General features: G+C 37.6%; 1 protein-coding gene across 3 annotated transcripts in view; it reads right to left on the bottom strand.

Annotated features, from left to right (window-relative positions):
• TRDN (triadin) overlaps positions 1 to 21,217 on the bottom strand; it is a 243,231-nt gene that overhangs the window by 100,569 nt on the left and 121,445 nt on the right. For all 3 annotated transcript variants that reach the window (XM_080588349.1, XM_080588347.1, XM_080588348.1), the window contains one exon: positions 2,303 to 2,338. In XM_080588349.1, coding sequence (XP_080444475.1) covers positions 2,303 to 2,338 — 36 coding nt within the window. The remainder of the gene's footprint in view (positions 1 to 2,302; positions 2,339 to 21,217) is intronic.

Below are 21,217 nucleotides of genomic sequence, written 5' to 3'. Positions count from 1 at the left end.
TTAGCTAATCCTTTTTATCTGTGAGGGCTGCTAATACAGGCTGTGCTTAAACCAGGATAATCTAACAACTTTCCATAAGCTAAACACCAGTGACTTTCATAATGGATTTTTATATCAACTAAAAGGTCCTCTAACTTATAACTCATATTTCCATACTGTGAGAGGAAATAATTAATCATTTTAATCACAACCTGAATTACAGAATGCCAAAAAAAAGTTAGTTAATCCTTCACATCTGTCACTGTGTTATTAGAAAGAAAAAGAATATGGCTATATCAGGAATGTAATTTTAAGTTCTTACCCTCCAGTCTTTTGAAATGTTCATAAAAGATGCATCATATTGTCTTGTGAAACATAATGAAAATAAAATATAGTTTCGCATGTGTGGGATTGTTTTGTTTCCATCCATTTAAAAGTCTGTAGCAGATAATTATACCCTAACTTAGTTATTATCACAGCATTGTAATTACTTGGGGTGCTCACCCCTCCTTCAGGGAAGTACGTAGAAGACTTTGAAGAAGACTCCTTAGCATTACTTTCCTGAGTGCTTGTTCCCGTAAAAGCAGTAGGATATACAACACACATATTTTACAAATGGCAAGATAGACTTCATACAGAAATGCAGGAATCCTGCATGTATTCCCTTCTGAGCTCTCAGATAGAACTTGCTGGCCAACAAGACTATATTTTTATTTTCATAACATCTGTGAAATAAATTAGACAAGGATTCTTTTTTATGGTAGCATCCTTTTTAATTATTTTAATTTGAATGTTTCATTTTTGAGCAAGTAAAATAATTTTGATTAAAAAATACATATATATTTTACTAAAAAGTTCTGTATACTATTTATGTAACTTCTCAGTAACATTGAAACAAATGTACTGAATGTATTAAACTTTTTTTTTTTTTTTAAGTGTATGCTATTTAGTTAATTATAGAATCATAGAATCATAGAAACATAGAATCACAGAATGGTTTGGGTTCAAAGGGACCTTAAAGATCATCTAATTCCAACCCACTGCCATGGGCAGGGACACCTCCCACTAAACGAGGTTGCTCAAAGCCCCATCCAACCTGGCCTTGAACACTTCCAGGGATGGGGAATCCACAGTTCCTCTGGGCAACCTGTGCCAATGCCTCACTACCCTCATGGGCACAACCTAAATCTCCCCCTTTTTAGTTTAAAGCCATTACTCCTTGTCCTATCACTACACTCCCTAACAAAGAGTCCCTACCCAGCTTTCCTGTACGTCCCCTTTAGGTACTGGAAGGCTATAAGGTCTCCCTGGAGCCTTTTCTCCTCCAAGCTAAACAACCCCAAATCCCTCACCTGTCTTCCTAGGAGGTATGCTCCAGCCCTTTGATCATTTTCGTGGCCCTCCTCTGGACTCATTCCAATATGTCCATAGTTCATTATTCACAAAATATTTCAGTGCTAATGACTCTACATCTTTATGTGAATAAGTTTCAGCTGAAAATGAGGATGGCAGGGGATTCTTCTGCCGTACAGGCTGGGAAAGATCATATGTGGTGTCTGGAGTCAGTGTATTCTTTAATCATAAATTTGAATGAGATTACAAAGCCCCATAGTTTTCTGAACATTTTTGTATATTGTACTTTAACTACAGAGATCTGAGCAAATGAAATCTTGCCAGTGTAATTATGTCAAATTATTATTACTATGTTGAGGCATTGATGCTTACAATTTGAAGGAGAAAAAGGTGTAACAATACTCTCAATATGCTTGTCAATAGCAAAATACTCAAAGCTTTTTTTTTTTTTTTTTTTTTTTTTGAGGAGTTTATTTATGCAGAACAGCCCAGCTCCTACCTCTCTTCTGCCTCAGAAGTCTTCCTGTCTCTGTCTGCATCTGTGGTAACTAGATAGGCAAGGCCATGCTTTTGCAATTTGCAAAAACAAATTTGATGGTCCTCTGGCACATTGGACTTTCAGTCCATTTACCCAACTTGCTGCCACTGAGAGCACGTTCTGCTCAGACCTCATTTGACATTTCCTTCCCTATGAAACCTTTGTTTTTGAAGACAGTGATAGAAAACAAGGAAGGGAAAACTGTCAGTCACTAAGAGGAGTGTAGAATTAGAAGTAGCATAAGAATGGATTTAGAATGTAGGAGGCAGCTGAAGTCTAAACATGTCATTTTTCAATTATAAATGGTGTAGCTACTTTATTCTTTGTGTTTTCAACAATTCAATAACTATTGTTGTGGATTACTGAACCATGCTGTTTGAAACTACATGACATGTAAAAGAGATCATAACCTATTGCACAGTAACATCTTACTTTTGAGTTCTTTGAACACAGCAGCTTCTTTTTTATCTGTAAGGTAAAAAGAAAAAAAAATGCATAAAAACATATATAGGTAGACAGTATATACTACATAGGTAGACAGAGAACTGCAGTACGTATTTTATTGTTGCAAAGTGCATTTGAATGATGCGGTGAATCATTTATTTTCTGTTTCATGATGAAATTGCACCAATTTGCATGTAAGTGTAAATGCAACAAAACCTGTATGAATGTAGACGTTTATGTTTAGTTTCAATATAGTTATCTGTCAGAGTCAACATATGGTTGAGTTACCATGGCTTACATGTACTAGCTGAACCATGGTTGCTCACCATGTGTACATTCTCAGGTTGCAGAAATGTAAGGCAAGATGCCCTAGAAACCTAAGGATAAAGTCAAGCAATAAAAAGCACTATCCAGTCTGGTCTCTCTACAATTGTTGACCATACAATTGACACATAGTTTGGATAGCTCCACACAACACCTACCCAAAACTCTAGCTGCCATATATTTCCTAAATGCCATAACAAATGGCATCTTTACGTTTAAAGAGAAGAGAGAGAAAGAATCTGAGATATCTCTCCAGTCCAGCCTAGAGGAAAGATCCCTGCTACTTCAAAATTTTCCCAGTTAAAATTCAAGCTAACACATTTCTCTTACATTACATTACGTGTGAAAAAGAGAACACGTATGACTGTTACCAAAACTGAGCAAACATGAAATAACTTATGAACCTGAAGTAACTCAGTTCTATGTGTGGACCATGTAAGAATAGGCAACATCTGTCCCTGTTTGTTTTAAAAAAAAGTTAAAATAACTCAGCTATAGCAAAATGCAACATGGCTAAACAGAGCTATTAAATGAGCTATTCGGTCCCATCTTCAGTGAAAGTGGCACTGCTGTTCTTTTGTAGAACTTTTTTTCTGATGGCTGAGAGAAGATTTGGAATCCTTAACAAGTAGGTGCAAGTGGGCAGAAATATTCAGTGATAACTCTCCATTCTAGTGGTTGGTGCTATTCTACCTCAGGGATTTTATCTGGATACGAAAGTGTGCTACTTTTATAACCATACTAAAGACCTTACATATTCTTTCACTAGTCTTATTTGTACAGCTAAAACACTGCTCGTCGAGGTCCTATAGGACAGGAAGCAGAGATGCATAGAATAATGGTAGAAGTTACCCCCTTAGGAACCCATGAAGAAATGAACATCCTCTCTAATAATCTACAGGGTGCCTAGAATATAGGCAGGATAATGGTTATACCCACAACTTATGAATGATAAATTAACTGTGCTTTTAATCACTAATACAAGAAATACTTTAAGGCAGAAGCTGCCAAAATAAGTAGCTTTCAAAACCAAGACTATCCCATTATCAATAATAATACAAAGTTGCTTCAGACAGCTCTCTAAATTGCTGTGAAAAAGTTGATATGAGATAAGGTAATGCAAATGACTGCCAAGTAGTCTAATAGAGAGTATGGAGAACTTCAGGGGAAAACACAATTCTATTTGGGTGATATGCTGCTCTGAACTGAAATGTTTCTAGGTTAATCCTTGGCTTCCACTAACTCTCTATGAAAGCATGTTTTGCAGGCATTACTTCAAAGTATGATAATTACTACATTTAGATGAAATTAATCATGAAGCAGCTTTCAGCCATGTTATCTGACTAAGGAGCCTATTGAAGCCTTCAAGAAGTGCCTATTAGTAGCCAGATGTGGAAATTTTAAAAGGTGTATATTGCAGTGATATGAATCATTTATCACAATAATCTTCTATTGCTGGAGGTTATAAAAAAATAAATAAATTGGCAGTATCATTTATAATAACAAGTGGGATCTAAATAAAGCCCTCAAGCTCCTTTTTTTTTTTTTTTTTAATATAAGCCATAGTTTATTAGGACAGCATACTTTAATATATTTTATAGCCATAATTTATGTTAAAAGAATCTGTGTGTTTTTCCATCATCTGAAATATACAACATGTAGTAAATTCTCTGAAATACACAACATCAACATACAGTAAATTCTCAGTAAATATCTGGACAAACTTTCAAGTAAGAAAATCTTTTTAAAGAGCTGAAAATTTTGAGAAATTATCAATAGATGATCACAATAACATTTGATTATATGAAAAAGTGAATATTTCTATTCTTAAGCTATTTTTTTTTTAAGGCAAAGTGCCTAAAGTTAGATTTCTAGAGCCATACTTATGCAAGTAAGATGGAATGTAGAGGATGTTTAGTAAGACCTTAAACCAACTGGATTCTTCCAAAGGTATATAACACTTACATCTAGGCACCTCAAGCTTGAATGAAATAAAAGAATTAATTAAAGAGAATTAAATTGAATTAATTGGTAGATCTCACAGGAGACAAAACTGATCGCGACTTCTGAAGTCCCGAAATGCAGTTGCTTACTATAAGTCACAAACAATAGGTAACTAAACAACTCAAAGGAAAATAATACTGAGAAAATAGTTGAATGATGAGTTATATTAGTGCAATTAAAGTTTAAGAGCATTTTACCTTATTCGATTTTACTTTGCACAGGTCTTGGTTTTAACTTTTAAATTATAATAGTGTGTAAGTTGTTGGGGAAAAAAGCTTATATTACAACAGGTTTCCATAGTCATGATAACTTTTTCTTAAAATCAGTAGCAACAGCAAAATCTTTCTGGCCTTTTTGCTAGCCAATCTGTGGTTCTGTTTTTCAGGTTAATTAAGAGGAATTTCCAGAAAAAAAGTTAACTTTTGTTAGACACCACTCCTAGGCATCATATAAACATTACCCTAAACACATCTTTGCCAATCATCCTAGGAAGTATAACTGCCAGAGCTTTAGGCTGTTTTCTTTTTAAAACTTTACATTGAATGTCTTGCAACCGCAAAGGCAAATGTGTGATATAAGAATGATGTATACAAGTCTTGGAAGCTATGCAACATCATTAAGACCAATATAACACATGAACAGCAGTCTGGGTACTCTAGCAGCCTTGACCAGCAGTGCAGGTAAAGGCACTGTAGCTTCCTTGGTATCGGTGACAGAACTGTTTGATATCCAACAGAAGGGATTCTTTTTTTCTTCTCTAAAATAGCCCCACTTCTTCAACAATGTAAATCAATAAAATACTTTTAATAGACTATTGGGACTTACTATAGCAGATGAGACTTCAAAATCTGACCCTTCTGATATTTTGGTTCCCAAATTCAAAGCACACAATTTTTCAGGAGTTGCTGAGAACCTGTTTGGTATTCAAGTCTTCTTAAAAGGCTTATATGGATCACCCAGATACTGAGAGATCCAAAAGCTAACCACAAGCTTTTTTTGAAAGCACCTGTAACAGGTTTTAATGTTATAGCTAACAAAATCATTTGTAAGACTATGAAACACCCCTTTCCTTTTTGCAGCTATTCTCAGGAATTATTTGAAGAAGGTTATATTTTGGTACATATTCTCAAAAAGCAAAAATGATTGGTGACTCTTAGGTGACTGAGCAGATTTTTCTTTTACTGGATCTTGAAAAAGGATAAAAAACAGTAAAATATTTAAAATTATTATTATTAATAATAAAAAACACAAATATTAATCAAATATGATTTGACTGTTCTTATCCGTACAGGTTAAAAGGATCAATTTTGAATTCAAACTAGGAATAAGCATCTGGCAGCCAGCAAAGCAGTACTTTATTCTTTCACCTCTTTTTAGCACATAGCTCGATCTTTTCCTCGGGCCTTGATCAGCATTCTTTTGAAGTAAACTATCAGTACACAGTAGCTGCAAATGACATCTAAACTACACACGGGGCAAGAAAAAAAAATCCCTCTAAGCTCATATACCGTCTTTCATGCCATTGAGTCCCTAGGAGGTTCGTAATAAGCCATTAGACAAGGGTGCCCCAGTGCTCTGCTACAGAATGTGGTGGTTGGAGTTTAAACAAATTTCCAAAATGGAGTGTTTCAGACATTGCTCTGATGTGAATTATAGAACTAGGTTTCATTTTTATTTTATTTTATTTTATTTTTTTTAGCAATAGATTTGTAATACAATGTCCATTGTACATTTAGGAATAGAAGATCTTCAACGGCTACACACAGCCTATAATTTCTATATATAAACATTAGTTCTGGGAAATAAATGGGTCTCAAATTGTATTCTCTTAAAAGACTTTTCTGCTTTTTCTTCCTAGAAAACTTTCACTCATATAAAAATCCTAAATTAAAGGTGTTATTCAGATAAATGAATATTCCAGAGACAATCTTCTGATAGCTCTGCTAATGCTGCACTGTTTAAAAAAGCATCTAGAACCCCTAATTGCAAGCATTATTTTTTTCTTATATATAAACCAACTTTTCTCTTCAGTAATATCACATTTACAAACAGAAACTAATTTCAGCATCTGTTAGCAACCACGGTGTCTGAATTAAATAGTACATGATATCCTAATCAAACATTGTGTAATCCAGCAGGTAAGGTTCAGGATGCAAGGATTCCTAGTCTGATCTGGGCTAAGCACCAAAACTCGGGAATTACTAGATACCTCTAAAAAACATGTTTCACTGAATGAAAAACTAAAGAGAAATTTAAAATGTTAAGCAGTTACTGAAGGAGGAATTCTCCTCCTAAACCTCAGTTGGCACTGACCATCTATCTTCTCTCTTTTAGGTGATGATCACATCCTTCAGTGTACTTATTCAAACCACATTTGTTGGCTAATGGTCTACAAAGACCCACAGAAAATGAGTTTTGCGATGAAAATACCTCACACAAAGTGACGAGCTGACTCAAAGAATGTTTCTAATAAAACTTACAGAAATTTGTCCTTGTTGGTTTCTTAACATTTATTTTGACTTAGGTATTCAACTAGTTTTGTAATTAAAAGTAGGAGAACAAAAAGAGCAGAAAAATGATCTGAAACTCAAAGAATCAGAAAATTCTATTGAAAATTGAGCAGATATTTTCCAATGTTTTGAAGACAAAATTGTGCTGTGTCTCAACAATAAACGGCTTCTGGTGTTATTGACCAAAGAACAACCGAGAGCATACTCTGGGAGCTTGGTTCTTGCTTTGCAAATGCAATACAACAGCAGAGCTTTTAAGATGATGCACCTTCCAAATACAACAGCTAATGCTCTTTTTCCTTTCTTGAGCAAGGATTCAAGAGAGGAAATAGAAATAATAGCAGGTGTCATTCAATTGCTGAGAATTTCTGTAATGTGAATGTAAGGAAGCCTCTTGGAGACCAGTCTTAGTACAGTCTGCTCTCAAACTAGCAGATGCACCAGGATTTAAAACCAATTTATTAAGTAGCAAGATTTGTGGTTAATATGATTTAAGAGTAAAATACCTAGATAGCTGAGCATTATGAAATTAAGAATGAACTGCTATTGAATATACAGTAATTAAAAAACATTCTCAAGCCTTCAAATATATTGAACTATACTATGGTCTAGCATTTTTTGCTTTCATTTACTTGAAATTCTTAAAACTTTTCCCACAAAATAGTATCAATTCAACTAATATTCTTAAACACTTAAACACATAAACACCGAAAAGTCTCATAGAATCATAGAATGGCTCAGGTTGGAAGGAACCTTAAATATCATCTAGTTCTAACCCCACTGCCACAGACAGGCACACCACCCACTAGACCAGGTTGCCCGGGCTTCATCTAACCTGATCTTGAACACCACCAGGGATGGAGCATCCACTTCTCTGGGCAACATGTTCCGGTGCCTCATCACCCTCTGAGTGAAGAATTTCCTCCTAATCTCTAATCTAAATCTCCCCTCTTTTAGTTTAAAAATATTCCCGCTTGTCCTTTCATTATTTGATTGAGCAAAGAGTCACTCTCCATCTTTTTTATGCCCCCTTTAAGTACTGAGAGGCCGCAGTGAAGTAACCCTAGAGCCTTCTCTTCTGCAGGCTGAACAGCCCCAGCTCTCTCTGCCTTTCTTCATAAAAGAAGTGCTTCAGCCCTCTGATCAACTCTGTGGCCCTGGACTTGCTCTAACAGATCCACATCCTTCTTGTGTTGGGGGCTCTAGACCTGGGCACAGTACTCCAAGTGGGGCCTCACAAGGGCAGATTAGAAGGGGACAATCACCTCCCTTGACTTGCTGGCCACTCATCTGTTGATGCAGCCCAGGATGCAGTTGGCCTTCTGGGCCAGCTGGCCAGCTGGGCCAGCGTTGCAAGCATGCGCTGCAAGCACCCGCTGCCAGATCATGTCAAACTTTTCTTCCACCAGAACCCCTAAGTCATTCTCTGCAGGGCTGCTCTCAATGAGTTCTTCTCCCAGCCTGTACTCATGTCTGAGATTGCCCTAACCCAGGTGCAGCGCCTTGCTCTTAGACTTGTTGAACCTCATTACGTTCACATTCTCAATTCTCAAGCTTGTCCAGGTCCCTTTGGATGGCATCCCTTCCTTCTGTTGCATCAACCACACCACTCAGCTTGGTGTCATCTGCAAACTTGCTGAGGGTGCACTTGATCACGTTGTCTATGTCATTGATAAAGATATTAAACAGTACTGGTCCCAGGACAGACCCCTGAGGTACTCCTCTCATCACTGGCTTCCACTTGAACATAGAGCCATTGACCACTATTCTCTGGGTGCGACCTTCAAGCCAACTCCTTATCCACAACATCCTTGTCCACCCATATATCCATATCTCTCCAATTTGGAGACCAGGATGTCATGTGGGACCGTGTCAAAGGCCTTACAGAAGTCCAGGTAGATGACCTCAGTCTGTCTTCCCTTGTCAAGTGATGCAGTCACTCCTTCATATAAAGCCACCAGATTGGTCAGGCAAAGTATTTAATTCTAAACTTTCTTTTAAAATTTGTTACTCAGTTGCTTTCAAATTTATGTATAAATATATATTGATAGTTCTACGCTAATTGTATGGCATTAACAAAGTCAGTCATCTTTCCATATCTCATAGTTTTGGGGGGCTTTTTTTTCTTTTTAATTATTTTGATTTCAGTCACGTCTGAAATAGTACATACCCATATATAGAAACAATTTATCAGAGTCCCTGCACTTTCTATTGTAATGTCACCATTTTATGATTAAGACTTTCAAAATTTCATATCACAGGTAATTAAAACAAAGTTTTCAGTGGCTTTAATAGCTAGGAATGCACTATCTAAACTGTACTTAATAAAGAAAGATTCCTTAGTTAAGATACTTTTCTAAACCCCTAAAATTTGATAGTAACATAAAATAAATAAATAAATAATTTCATAAATACCAATATTTCTCCCACATGAAAAATTCTGCCTTTGGACCAGCACTTGTTTTTTTTCCCTGACTTAGTCGCTGAGCACTATACCACCATATGCTCTGTGACAATTACTGACAAAACCTCCCCTTGACTCTCCAAAAGATCATTTCTTGGTAAGCATGAGAAATTCTAGGACATAAGTAGTCTTCTTGGCTGCTCTGTAAATAAAAAAGTATCCAAGTAAGAGTAGTGATAGATCTAATATCTACACCTTCTACAGAGTAAATATTTGGGAAAATTTACTGGGAGAGGTCAGTAAGTGTTGAGTTCCAGGCAACAGGTTTTGTGTTTAAATTTCTCCAGAGTCTGGGATAAGAAGTGAGGGAAAAGTGCAGAAGACATTATTACTTGGTAAAACTGGGAGGAAGTGTAGTCTTCTGCAAGGTAAAATCAAGTTATCTCAAGTAACGTTTGACTAGATTATAAGAAAAAAATATAATCAAAAGGTACTTAAAAAAAAAGTGGGACAAAAAAGGGTTTGAAGAGCTTAGGACTATGAAAAGGTATCTCATGAACATTTTTCTGTTGTTGATTACAACATAAAATTGATAAAATTGGTGATAACATTTCTCTAAAATTCTGACAGGTCATTTAAAATTCAGTTTGGTAGATTGTTGTGGCAGGGAACATTTTTACTGTATATTTTCTCTGGCATTTTAGCATAGAAAAAATAATCATTTAACTTAAAATCAATTTACTTCAGACACGTATCAAGGAAAATATTTTGCCTTCTTTTCTCTGTAAGAGCAACGCATTTCTTTGAGATGAGAATGTCAAGGCATTATCCACTGTCTCTATACCAAATAAAGCCACTGGAAAAAACGGGAATGTGTGAGATACCATATAAGAGAATGGATAGACTGTTTATAAAGACAAATTCCATCTTCAACTTTTATCATTACCAGCTCATCATCTAAACAGCAATTAAGTAAAATAAAGAAATTTTTAAATATAATTCAGGGTAAATTGGTACCCAAGAGCAGTGAAAACTTTTTTGAAGCAGGAAAAATATTCAAGTCTTTCCTTCCACCCTTTGTGGAGCATGCCCTCTCTCCTCACCATCATCCTTCTTTACTCCTCATTTGCAGTAACAGACTTTTTGATCATTCTTTAATTTCTTTGGTGTCTTTAAGTCCCTTCCAATGTCCATCTGTTGAGTTTGTTGCTTCCTCACTGCAACATCTTTGTACCACCACGTCTATCACCACTGACAAAGAAGTCCTAATATGAAATTTACCTCAAACAGATATCCCAAAATCATTTTTTAACGTTCATTCAAAAGACTCAAAAATAAAACAAATAAAGAGAGATGTGAGCAAACAAGTGATTCAGTTACACTTGTAGTAAGAAACAGCCTGCACTTTGGGAACAGCCAATTTCAACTGTACCAGTGACTCATGGTTCCACTAATTACTGATTTCTCCTTTCTACTTTGTAATTGCTGAATTGCATTCAGTCTCCCCCACTGCAGAACAGGTGGAAACATGTTCCATTGCCTTCTGAATTAATCAGGAATGGTTTAAAAAAGCAAGACTCCAGAGCACAATGTGAGATCACAGTCATCCGTACACAGGAAGATGTAAATGTAGTTAATTGCACAAGCTGCAGTAATTTAGGGAAAAAGGTAATGCTTTTTGTGTAACATATGCAGGTAATAATATTAATTCCTAAAATTTAAGAATCAGATCTTTTCCTGGAATAAACTGTCATTTGAACTATAGAAATATAACAGCTGAAATTTTTCTTCAATAATTTTACCTTTTCTTGAAACAACATGGGGAATATACCCTCTTTAAAATATCCTTAAGAAAGCTCAACACCAATACTTTTTGAATTATTCACAAGAAGATTATTATTACCATTTTTTATGGTCATAATAGGCTTTATTAAGGCTATGCATTCTTCTGATATATCTCTCTAATTTTCAAAATATTTCAATTTCTTCCTTTTTGTTGGATAGATAGATGTATGCATCTGTAGACATTATCTCTAGGATAAGGATTTATTTATTTATTTATTTTTACTTCTGAACATGGATACAGTCAGCATTCTCACTGTGTGATAAGGGAAATCCTAAATAATGTAATGTCCATCTGTTCTTTTTTATATGTGCCACACTACTCTAATTACACTCTCATAAGCAAAGCAAAATCTATGAGGAAGCAACCTCATGCAGAATCTATTGCAATCAAGCTAAAAATCAATGCACTTATAACGACAGCTATGTGTGGCTCTTCCACTTAAGAGCATCTGCCCATTCTATTATCCTAATCATTTGATGATACTTCATCTGACAGTCTTTCAGAGTTACGTATAGCAAAAGCCACAAAGTTGGCTTTACTTCTTAAGAAAACAGATCAAGAGAACAAGCAGGACCATTGGGAACATTTGTTGAAAGTTTAAACAATCTTAATGAGGAGTAAAGTGCAAAGGATGCACTATCATAAGTCGAGAATGCTGTTGGTCTATGGACGTTCCTAGAAGAAAGGATGAATTAAATTTTGGAAAATGACATGAAAGGCTAACAAATATGCATTCATTAAAACTTAGTAATTTTTTTAAAAAACTTCATTTCATGCTCAAAAGAAAAACTTTTTTTTTTTTTTCATTTTAAAATAAATGTAAACGAAAGGGAAAAAAAAAAAAGCCTAACCTAAAACTGTGGAGATTTCTATTGACTTTATTTACCTCTGGGTCAAGCCTTCAACCTGTCCACTGAGTGACAGCAGAAATAATTAAGATAGCACTATGTAGGTATGTCGTCACAAACAGACTGATTATGCATGGATGTTTTGATGTTTCACATAGAAAGATCTTACACATCAGGCCTTCTGACTCAGATGTACATCTTGTTTTGAGGGAACAGATCTGTTTTTCTTCATTAAAAAGATTAACTTTGTGTTGTTTGAGGCATAGGCATATTCTAATCCTGTTATTTCTGGATGTGACTGGAAAAATAAACATTACATTAATCCCCAGACCAACGTAAACAGGGTTGATACAGTAAATTAAATTCTTTAATTAAAGCTATGCCACCCAGCTGCTTGCATAGCACAGGTATATTGTTGTACGTATGTGAAAGTCCAAAGGCAAAATGATTGTTTGGTTACCTGTGCAGTCTTTAGACTGAATAAGTATCACCTTCAAACTTGATACTTATTCTAGTATCTAAATCCTAGTACCTCCTTTCCCAAAAAGATTCTTTACAGGACTGACACTGCAAAAGATATTGCCTGTCAGACACTAAAATGACTCCTCTGCTTTACTCAAGGAAGATTTTCTTGCCAACTCATCAAAAAGTGAGTCTGTAGTACAAGCTCAAGCCTCCTCCCTTTTCTATTTATTAAAGGACTGACATTCGTAATTTTTTTTTTTTTTTTTTTTGCCAACGAGATCTTACCACCATCACTCACCATTTTCCTTTCTCACTACCTTCCCTGTTGCAGTGAAAGATGAAAAAGAACAAACACAATGTAACCAGTCTGAGCTGAGCAATATTCAGCATAGCCTTGGAAGCACTCAACTCACATAAGTTAGCAAAAGCTGAGGCGCTGAAAAGTGCTTAAAATTTATTCATCTGCCATCTGCTGCTAATATTTCATGGACAGAGCAGGCACCTCAGACAGTAAGTATTCACCTTCTCTTTTAGAGGTTTTTTGCGCAACATGTGGAGGCGGGTGAGGACGGGAATGGAGACAGTTTCCTCTAAAACCAATTTCATACTATATGAAAGAAGAGCTCAGTCCTCTGCTTCAGAGTCACCCACAGTCAATCTCAATCATATGTTGAACCAGTTATTACTGGAATGTGAAGGAGAGATGAAGGAAAGACAGGAAAAAGCATGTTTCTAACTCTGTCTCTGCATTTCACTTCACTTCTAGCTCAAGTACTGAACCCTGAAAGGCAAAGTAGTTGGTCTTGAAATAAATAACATAACCATTACCATTTCTACCCTTTCAATTGGCAATAAGGGATAATATTTTCAGAACCACCACAGTGACCTTGCAGCCTCTGTACTTTTTTCAAAAGTGGCAGAAGTTTTTAGGAGCTCAGTTCTCACAGAAAATCAATGGGAGTTATGTGCCTGGCCTACTTTGACGTGTTTGCAAATCCCACCAGGTGCCACACTGCATCTTCAGGCACCTAAATATCTTTGAAATCATGTTGTCAATCATTGCTGAAGATGGAGTTCAGAATTCAAAGTCCACTGAGTGCTTTGAAACTTTCAGTGTAGGATGTACAAGACATCTTTTGAGCTGCCTTTTGTCTTGTTTCAGGAACATAATCCCTTAGCATCCAGTCACACAGAGACAACGAAAATTACTTTCCTGCTGTGCTTGCATCTCTACTCTGTTGATATATAGATATATAGACAGATGATAGATAGATAGATAGATAGTTAGATAATTTGCATTGCCTCTCACTGTGATCCTATTTCTGATTTTATCTGTCTGGAGAGATACAATTTGATATTTACTACATAGTTATATCTGTCTCTTGATAATTTCTTTAAATATCAGTTCGAAAAGTGGGTTATTTTATTTTTCATGGAAGACTGAATACTTAGAGGATGACTACGAGTCATGTGTTCAGCTCGCAATGGCATATAAAAATAAAGAAGGGAATTCCCACTCTTCCAATGAACTTGCAAAACAGTTGTCTCCAGTTGCATTCCTACAGTGGCTCTCCTCTGCATTCTCTCAGCTTATCACATGTATTTGTGAGGTTGTACATCTATAACTTTCAGGGCTAGAACACACTAGATCATCTAGTCTGACCCTTTCTTGCAGAGACTCCTATATTTCAACTAGTGACCTTTCAGCTGATGTGTATCTTCCATTAGGTAAACAGATTAGGTGTCCTCTTCTGCAGACATCAAGGAAAACACTTCAATGGTAGTTTATCACTCTTAGCGTTACCAACATGTACCTCATATTCAGTCTGGATTCACTTATCTTCAGCTCGCAGTTATTCATCCTTGTTAAACTTTTCCTACTACATTAAAGGAGCTGCGGTAGGCAGAATCTCTTTTCTCTGAAGGTACTTAGTATCCACAATAAAAAAGTCAATTCCTTTTAAAGAGAAGAATACTTTATCTCTCTTGATGAATGATATCCTTAATTTGTAAATCACTTCAGTGACTTTTTTCTGTTCCTTCTCCACTTTGGACATCATATCAACATGCATGTTCCAGTCGCTTCACTGCCTTGTACAAAGGTGACATGTAGCCATGACCTACATTCCCTGTTGCAAAATTTATAATTTCACAGCTGCAGCAAAAAAAAAAAAAATAAATAAAATATCAACCTCAACTTGCAATTCACCTTGTCAGTTTTCAAGCTATTTTGCAGGTGTAAATGTAGATGGCAATATAACACAAAAGGCATTAGGGAATTGAGCCCTGAGGTTAAAGAGACTATATTTTGGCATCACAAGAGAATATAGCTCAGAGTAATGGGATAAAATTAAGCAAGGGAAAATTTACGCAGACTGAAATGAAACACTTCTTAACTGAGATCTATTAGGTTGTAGAATAATCTTCCATGGGAATTGATGGAAGCCTAGTTACTTCAAACGTTTAAAACTAAACTGGAAAGAAAAAAAAAAAAGAAATACTTGAAGATATTCTGTAAGGAATTATCCTGCATAGCCAGAGGGAAGGATTAGATGACCTAGTAGGTCATTTCCATCTGTACTTTCTGTGATTTCATTGTGCAAATCCCCACAAACAGGAAATTGTTAGCAAAGTCAAGAGATGCCACTAAACCCTGTCTGTGTCAGAGAAAAAAGAGTGAATAACATCACCTGCTGGTTAACTGTGCAGGAAACCTAATCCAGCATTTCTGCAGGTTAGAAAATATGACCAGTGCTGAAGGCTGTATGCTTAGCTTGTGTCTGAAAGGAAAAGACTACTAATGCAAAAATGTCAGGAAACAGCAGGTGAGCTATGAATACGAACCAGGAGAGGAGGAGGAAAGAAAAAATCAGGATGGGCTTGAGATGCATAATAGTATCATGAGCAAGTTGTTAGTCAGGAATGAATCAGTGAGTAGTTAAGAGATGAAACCTGAAGCTCCAGTAAACCAGCAGGGAAAATTATATATTTTTATAGGCTTTGGCGTATGGGCATTGACAATAATACCATATCATATCTAAGATGAGACCAAAGCCCGAGTCTTTGCTGAGCTTTGTACAAATATAAAATAAGACAAGCCATGGCCCCAGCAGAAACACACAAGTGTATGAGCAGTCTAAGAGAGAAAGCTGTCGAGAGCATCAGTAAAATCCTAAAGAAAGATCACAAAATTCTAGGGTCCATAACTTTATCTTTGTGTATGCGTAATGCAACAGGATTTGTTCCTAAATTTGCACTCAACTCATAGTGTATTGTGCCCCCTTAATTTTTGTAGCTACAGATTCATTTAAAAGTGTTGATAAAAACAGTGTAAAGCAGTGTTGATAGTAGTATACCCATGTACTAAAACAGTGTTGACAGTACACGCATGTTTTGTCTATTGCTGAGCAAAGTTTGCACAGCATCAAAGCTTTTTCTGCTGAAATGCTGGCTATTTTTCCCTTATTGCCTCTCCCCATCGAGTTGGGAAAAATCTAGGAGGGACACAGCTGGGACAGCTGACCCAAATTTGCTGAAGGGATGTTCCATAACATATAATGCCATGCTCAGCAAGAAAACCTGGGGTAAAGGAATAAAGGGCATGGAGTTTTTTTTTGCCAAGTGTCCATTGGTCAGAGACTGGCTGGGCATTGGTCTGTTTGCAGGAGGTGGTGAGTGACTGCTGTGGCATCACTCATTTTATTTGTCTCTTTCCTTCACTTATTAAACTGTCTTTATCTTGACCCATGCATTTTCTCACTTCAGCTTTTCCAGTTTTCTCCTCTGTCCCATTGTGGGACTAAGGAGTGAGCAAGCAACTGTATGGGAGCTTAGCTGCTGGCCAGGTCAACGCACCTTTTATTAGTTATTACCTTTTATTGCGAAGGGAAGGGAAGGGAAGGGAAGGGAAGGGAAGGGAAGGGAAGGGAAGGGAAGGGAAGGGAAGGGAAGGGAAGGGAAGGGAAGGGAAGGGAAGGGAAGGGAAGGGAAGGGAAGGGAAGGGAAGGGAAGGGAAGGGAAGGGAAGGAAGGGAAGGGAAGGGAAGGGAAGGGAAGGGAAGGGAAGGGAAGGGAAGGGAAGGGAAGGGAAGGGAAGGGAAGGGAAGGGAAGGGAAGGGAAGGGAAGGGAAGGGAAGGGAAGGGAAGGGAAGGGAAGGGAAGGGAAGGGAAGGGAAGGGAAGGGAAGGGAAGGGAAGGGAAGGGAAGGGAAGGGAAGGGAAGGGAAGGGAAGGGAAGGAAGAACTGATTCAAACAGGGTTCTATCCTTCAAAACACTACCTTCTACATCTTGTAACAGCTGCTCCAAAAAATAGGCCAAGACAATCCAAGTAACACATAGACGTGCACCCCATTTCCTCTCCACTGCATTTTTTACATTTTCCACATACTTTCATAATAAACCAGAATACAAGTTGTCTATAACCTCCCCCCCCCCCCCCCCTTTTTTTTTTTCTTTTCTCTGTACATGACCACTTTCCAAATATCTTGGGCTCTCTTGGCCTGACTTTACACCTCCATTTTGCCGTTGTAAGCATCCTAAATTGAGACAATTGAGACAACCTTTACATCCCACTGGCCCTTGCACAGCTGACACTGGGGTTCCTCTGAAAGCACACACCACCCTCCCATCTGCTGACATCTATTGTGTGACATCTTTCACATTGGGGAACATGAGACACATGGCAGAGCCCATGCTGGGAACAGCATGCTGAAAGCTGTCAGCACTTCAGTTGAATATACTACTGGGAGTGAGCAGTGCGGAGTGGAGTTTCAAACCCTGCTCTTGAGGCACAGCAGTCTTCCTACAAATGTGTATGCCAGCACAGCAAATATGGGATCAGTGTTTGGATCCCTAATGAAAGCAGTCAATCCACTGCAGACGGATTCACCCAAAGTATTTCAGGCAGTCTGCTGTGCATCCACTCCTCTCAATCGGTGTGCATGGCAGGTATAAAATTGTCATAAGGTATATTTTAATTGATCTTTACTTTTCTGGGAGTGTTGAAAGTAGTGTTGCTCCAAAATGTTTCTTCTGAAAATAGCGTCACATTTGGATAACACTATAATACCTTTCTAGCCATGTCAGCAATAAGATAAGGAGTTAGATGAAATAAATACATCATCATACAACAAACTATTTAATTAGCCACATTTGAAAGCAAACAATAAAAAACGTGCAGACAGAACAAAACAAAAAGATAATTAGCCACCAGGTGTCACTAGCTGTTCTCTTACAATGGAGGGATTACTAACAAGTCTGCAAGGGTAAAGTTGAGCCAAGAAAGTCACAAAATGAAATGCTTTCTTCTCCTCCCTCCCCCTCCCAGCCCCCCACCCCCACCTTGTTCAGAATGATCAGAGGAATTTGTCTTCCTGTCTGGATAGTGCGTAATAATAAAGAACACAGTGTTGGCATATAAAATCGTTCTATACTGTTCCTACTAAAACATTGCTAACCCCCCCCCCCCCCCCCCGAGTTAAAAAGACTAGCTTTTGAAACAAGGAAAGTACAGTTGATAACAATGCGTCTGTGGTCAACCTATGCAAAAAATCCCTGAGAGCCCTGAAAGTCATATTTGCTCCTGCCTGCCTATCTCCATTCTCTTCTGCCTATGTAGTATCACAAAATCCTTCCTCAAAACTGTGATTAAACACAGACTTTCCTCCCTCCTCTTCCTGAGACATGATCTCACTGGATGACAAGATAGCAGGAATAATCTCGTTAGCCTGGTTCTGTGGCAGTCACAAGATAATATTTTCAATTTTTACATCTGAGATCAAGTTTTACTTTCTTTTTTTCATGATTGTAATGTGAGTTTGCATGGTTGTTATTGTGACATCATTACAATGTACCTCAAGGTTTGTAACTTTAACGCCACTGAGAATTCTCCTATTCAGGAGGCAAAGATTTAATTTGGTAGCTAGCAAGGCATCATCTCTTCCCTCCTCTGCTAACATTGCCTGTCAAGAAACATGTGACACCATATCATTTGTCACAGATGCATCTACACCACTGGATGTGCACCCACCATAACCTAGCTCACCGATTTAGATAGAGATTGCAATGGTCCTTAATAAGGGCTCAGACGAAAATCTTTGCTCTATTGCAAGCATACCTGCACAATAAAATACAAGTCAGATCATGCTTTTTGGTCTGGGGTGAAAGGGTCTGCACATCAAGACCTTGACTTGTTTTACCTTTGCTAAAGAGAACAGATCAAGGAGGTACATACCTGGATTTGACACTCATAAAGCATCTGTAAAAGAGGGGCAGAGCCTTGGATTTCTTGAACACGTGTCCAGCTGATCAGGCCTTACATTGTTAAAAAAAACATATTCTTCCTAACTGTCATTTGCATTTTTTGGTGCCCTTGTTTTTCATTAGGGAAATAATGAATTTGTCTGACAGTTTGGGATCTTTAATCCAGCTAGCACTGTTTTGGTGTTCAAAAGGTGTGTATAATAGGCTGTGTGGGAAACTGGCCTGGGTGAGATACATCTGTATCTGCATTTCCCTATGTGTAAGGTGGAGGAAAAGGCACTGACTACCCTTGCAAAGGGGTTCTAGGATTTACTATCAAAAATGCAGCACAAGGCCCTTTTTTTTAAAAAAAACATTATTATTTGAATTAACGCAGCAATAACTAGAAGGCAAGAACATCAATGACAGCTAAGCAGAGTTTTAGTTAGGATATGGTGTGAAGATCCAGGCTGACATTTTCTGTGCTTTATAAGCTCATTTATTACCTATGCTATTTCTTGTGAGAACCAAAGCAAAGTGGGAAAGGAGTTTGCAGCAATCAAACTTGAAGAAAAAGACTGCTCATGAACATCATGAAATTTTAAGAATGTTGATACAAGAAGAAGCAGTGAAGCTCTAGACTGTTGGGACTGTGAGAAAGGGATCATTAGAAGACAGTCTACAAACAAACTGTGAGTACATGAAAACATCAAGTTCTGCATAATATAGTTTTATTTCCACTAAAAAATAAACTCAGATCTGACCATAATATCAGAATTACATTTTATAAGCTCACATTGTAAGCAAAGCATAAGACTGAAAGAGGGAGATGTCTTCTTTCACTCATTTTCTCTCTGCAATTTATGAATTGAGTTTTTGAGACACTATTATCACCTCAATAATAATACTGTGACATTTGAGGCTTTCACAAAAATTTAGAGGTCTTGTTTACTTCCACACCGGGATAACAAACTTTCTAAAAGCCTCAATTTCTCCTTGAGGCTGGGCATGAAAACTTTAAAAGAGAGGGTCCTGTTTCTCTCTCAGTATGCAGGCTAGAACCCTCTGATCTGATATATCCCATCCACGGGGAGCATTGGGAGAGTCTGGTGAAAGCTTCTTGATGCCTGTGCTCAGCATGATCCTTCATGGGGATTTGGAGACATATCTTCCTCTCTAGCCTGAATAGCTCTGGACAGATTTTCATAAAATGGTTTGAAGTGTGACTGTGCCAGACCTTTGTGTCTAACAATTATGTTTGTTTAAGCAAGACCTCAGAGTTTGTGACAATGGAATTATCTATTTTTCAGGACAATTAACACAATGTTTTTGTACTAGCTGAAGGTCAGAGGATTAATGTGGTTTTATCTACAGTGCATTTTTAAAAGGTAATTAAGAATTGTTCAGTGCATTCTGTACTAAAGACTGAGAACATTTCATATTAAATGACTCTTGCTCCTCTGCAGCAGCAGAAAGAGATGGAGAGAGAGGAATGGAGGAAGAAAGGCACTGAGAAAAGTGAGCTGGCATGCAAATAAACAAATACATCACGCAGATGCAGCTAATGGAGAGCAATAAAAAAATCCACTCTGGTAACACTAGAAAGAAAATCATCTCCTGGACAAAAGGGCTAATCTAAAACACTAATCAGCAAAAATATTCAGCATTTGCAGGGGAGTGATGGAGCATTCCTTGTTACAGGAAGAGAGATGGAGAGGAATAGACGGAAGTGCTGCTCTGAGAGAATTATTTTGGAGATGTTTGTACCATTCACTGCTTATGGAGCATGTCCTCCTTTCTCTCATTTGCACCTGACAATCTGTACACGCCACCATAGGGAAAGCCTTCCTAATGGGCCCCCAGTCAGAAGTGAGTCTTCTGAGAGGCTGTGCATGAAGGTGAGAAGCCGAAGTGGGACTGGGCACCAGGAGGGCAGCTCCTGGCAGCAGGAACTGCCTGCTAGTACAAGGGACAAGTATGGTGGTGGCGAGGAGGCAGCATCCTCCTCAGCTTAGGGGATTTCAGTGACTGAGGGGAGCAAAACAAGACACAAAACCAGAGACATTCAGAGCTAATACAAGGATCTGAAAACCAGGGCAAGGAGTTTATTTTTAATGCAGTAGCCAATGCATAGCCCTTTAATGGGAAACAGTAAGAATATGGAAAGCTGTTCCTATACTCTTGCTTTTGGATGCTTATCTATGCTGCTGATTAAATGCTCCGAGGTTCATTTTTTGTGTCTGCCCAAAGCGCATAAATACT

The sequence above is a fragment of the Anser brachyrhynchus genome (assembly GCF_964034855.1).
Source record: "Anser brachyrhynchus genome assembly, chromosome: 3".
Classification (NCBI taxonomy): domain Eukaryota; kingdom Metazoa; phylum Chordata; class Aves; order Anseriformes; family Anatidae; genus Anser; species Anser brachyrhynchus.
The sequence above is the reverse complement of the archived record's forward strand: the minus strand, read 5'-3'. Positions and strand labels throughout refer to the sequence as shown.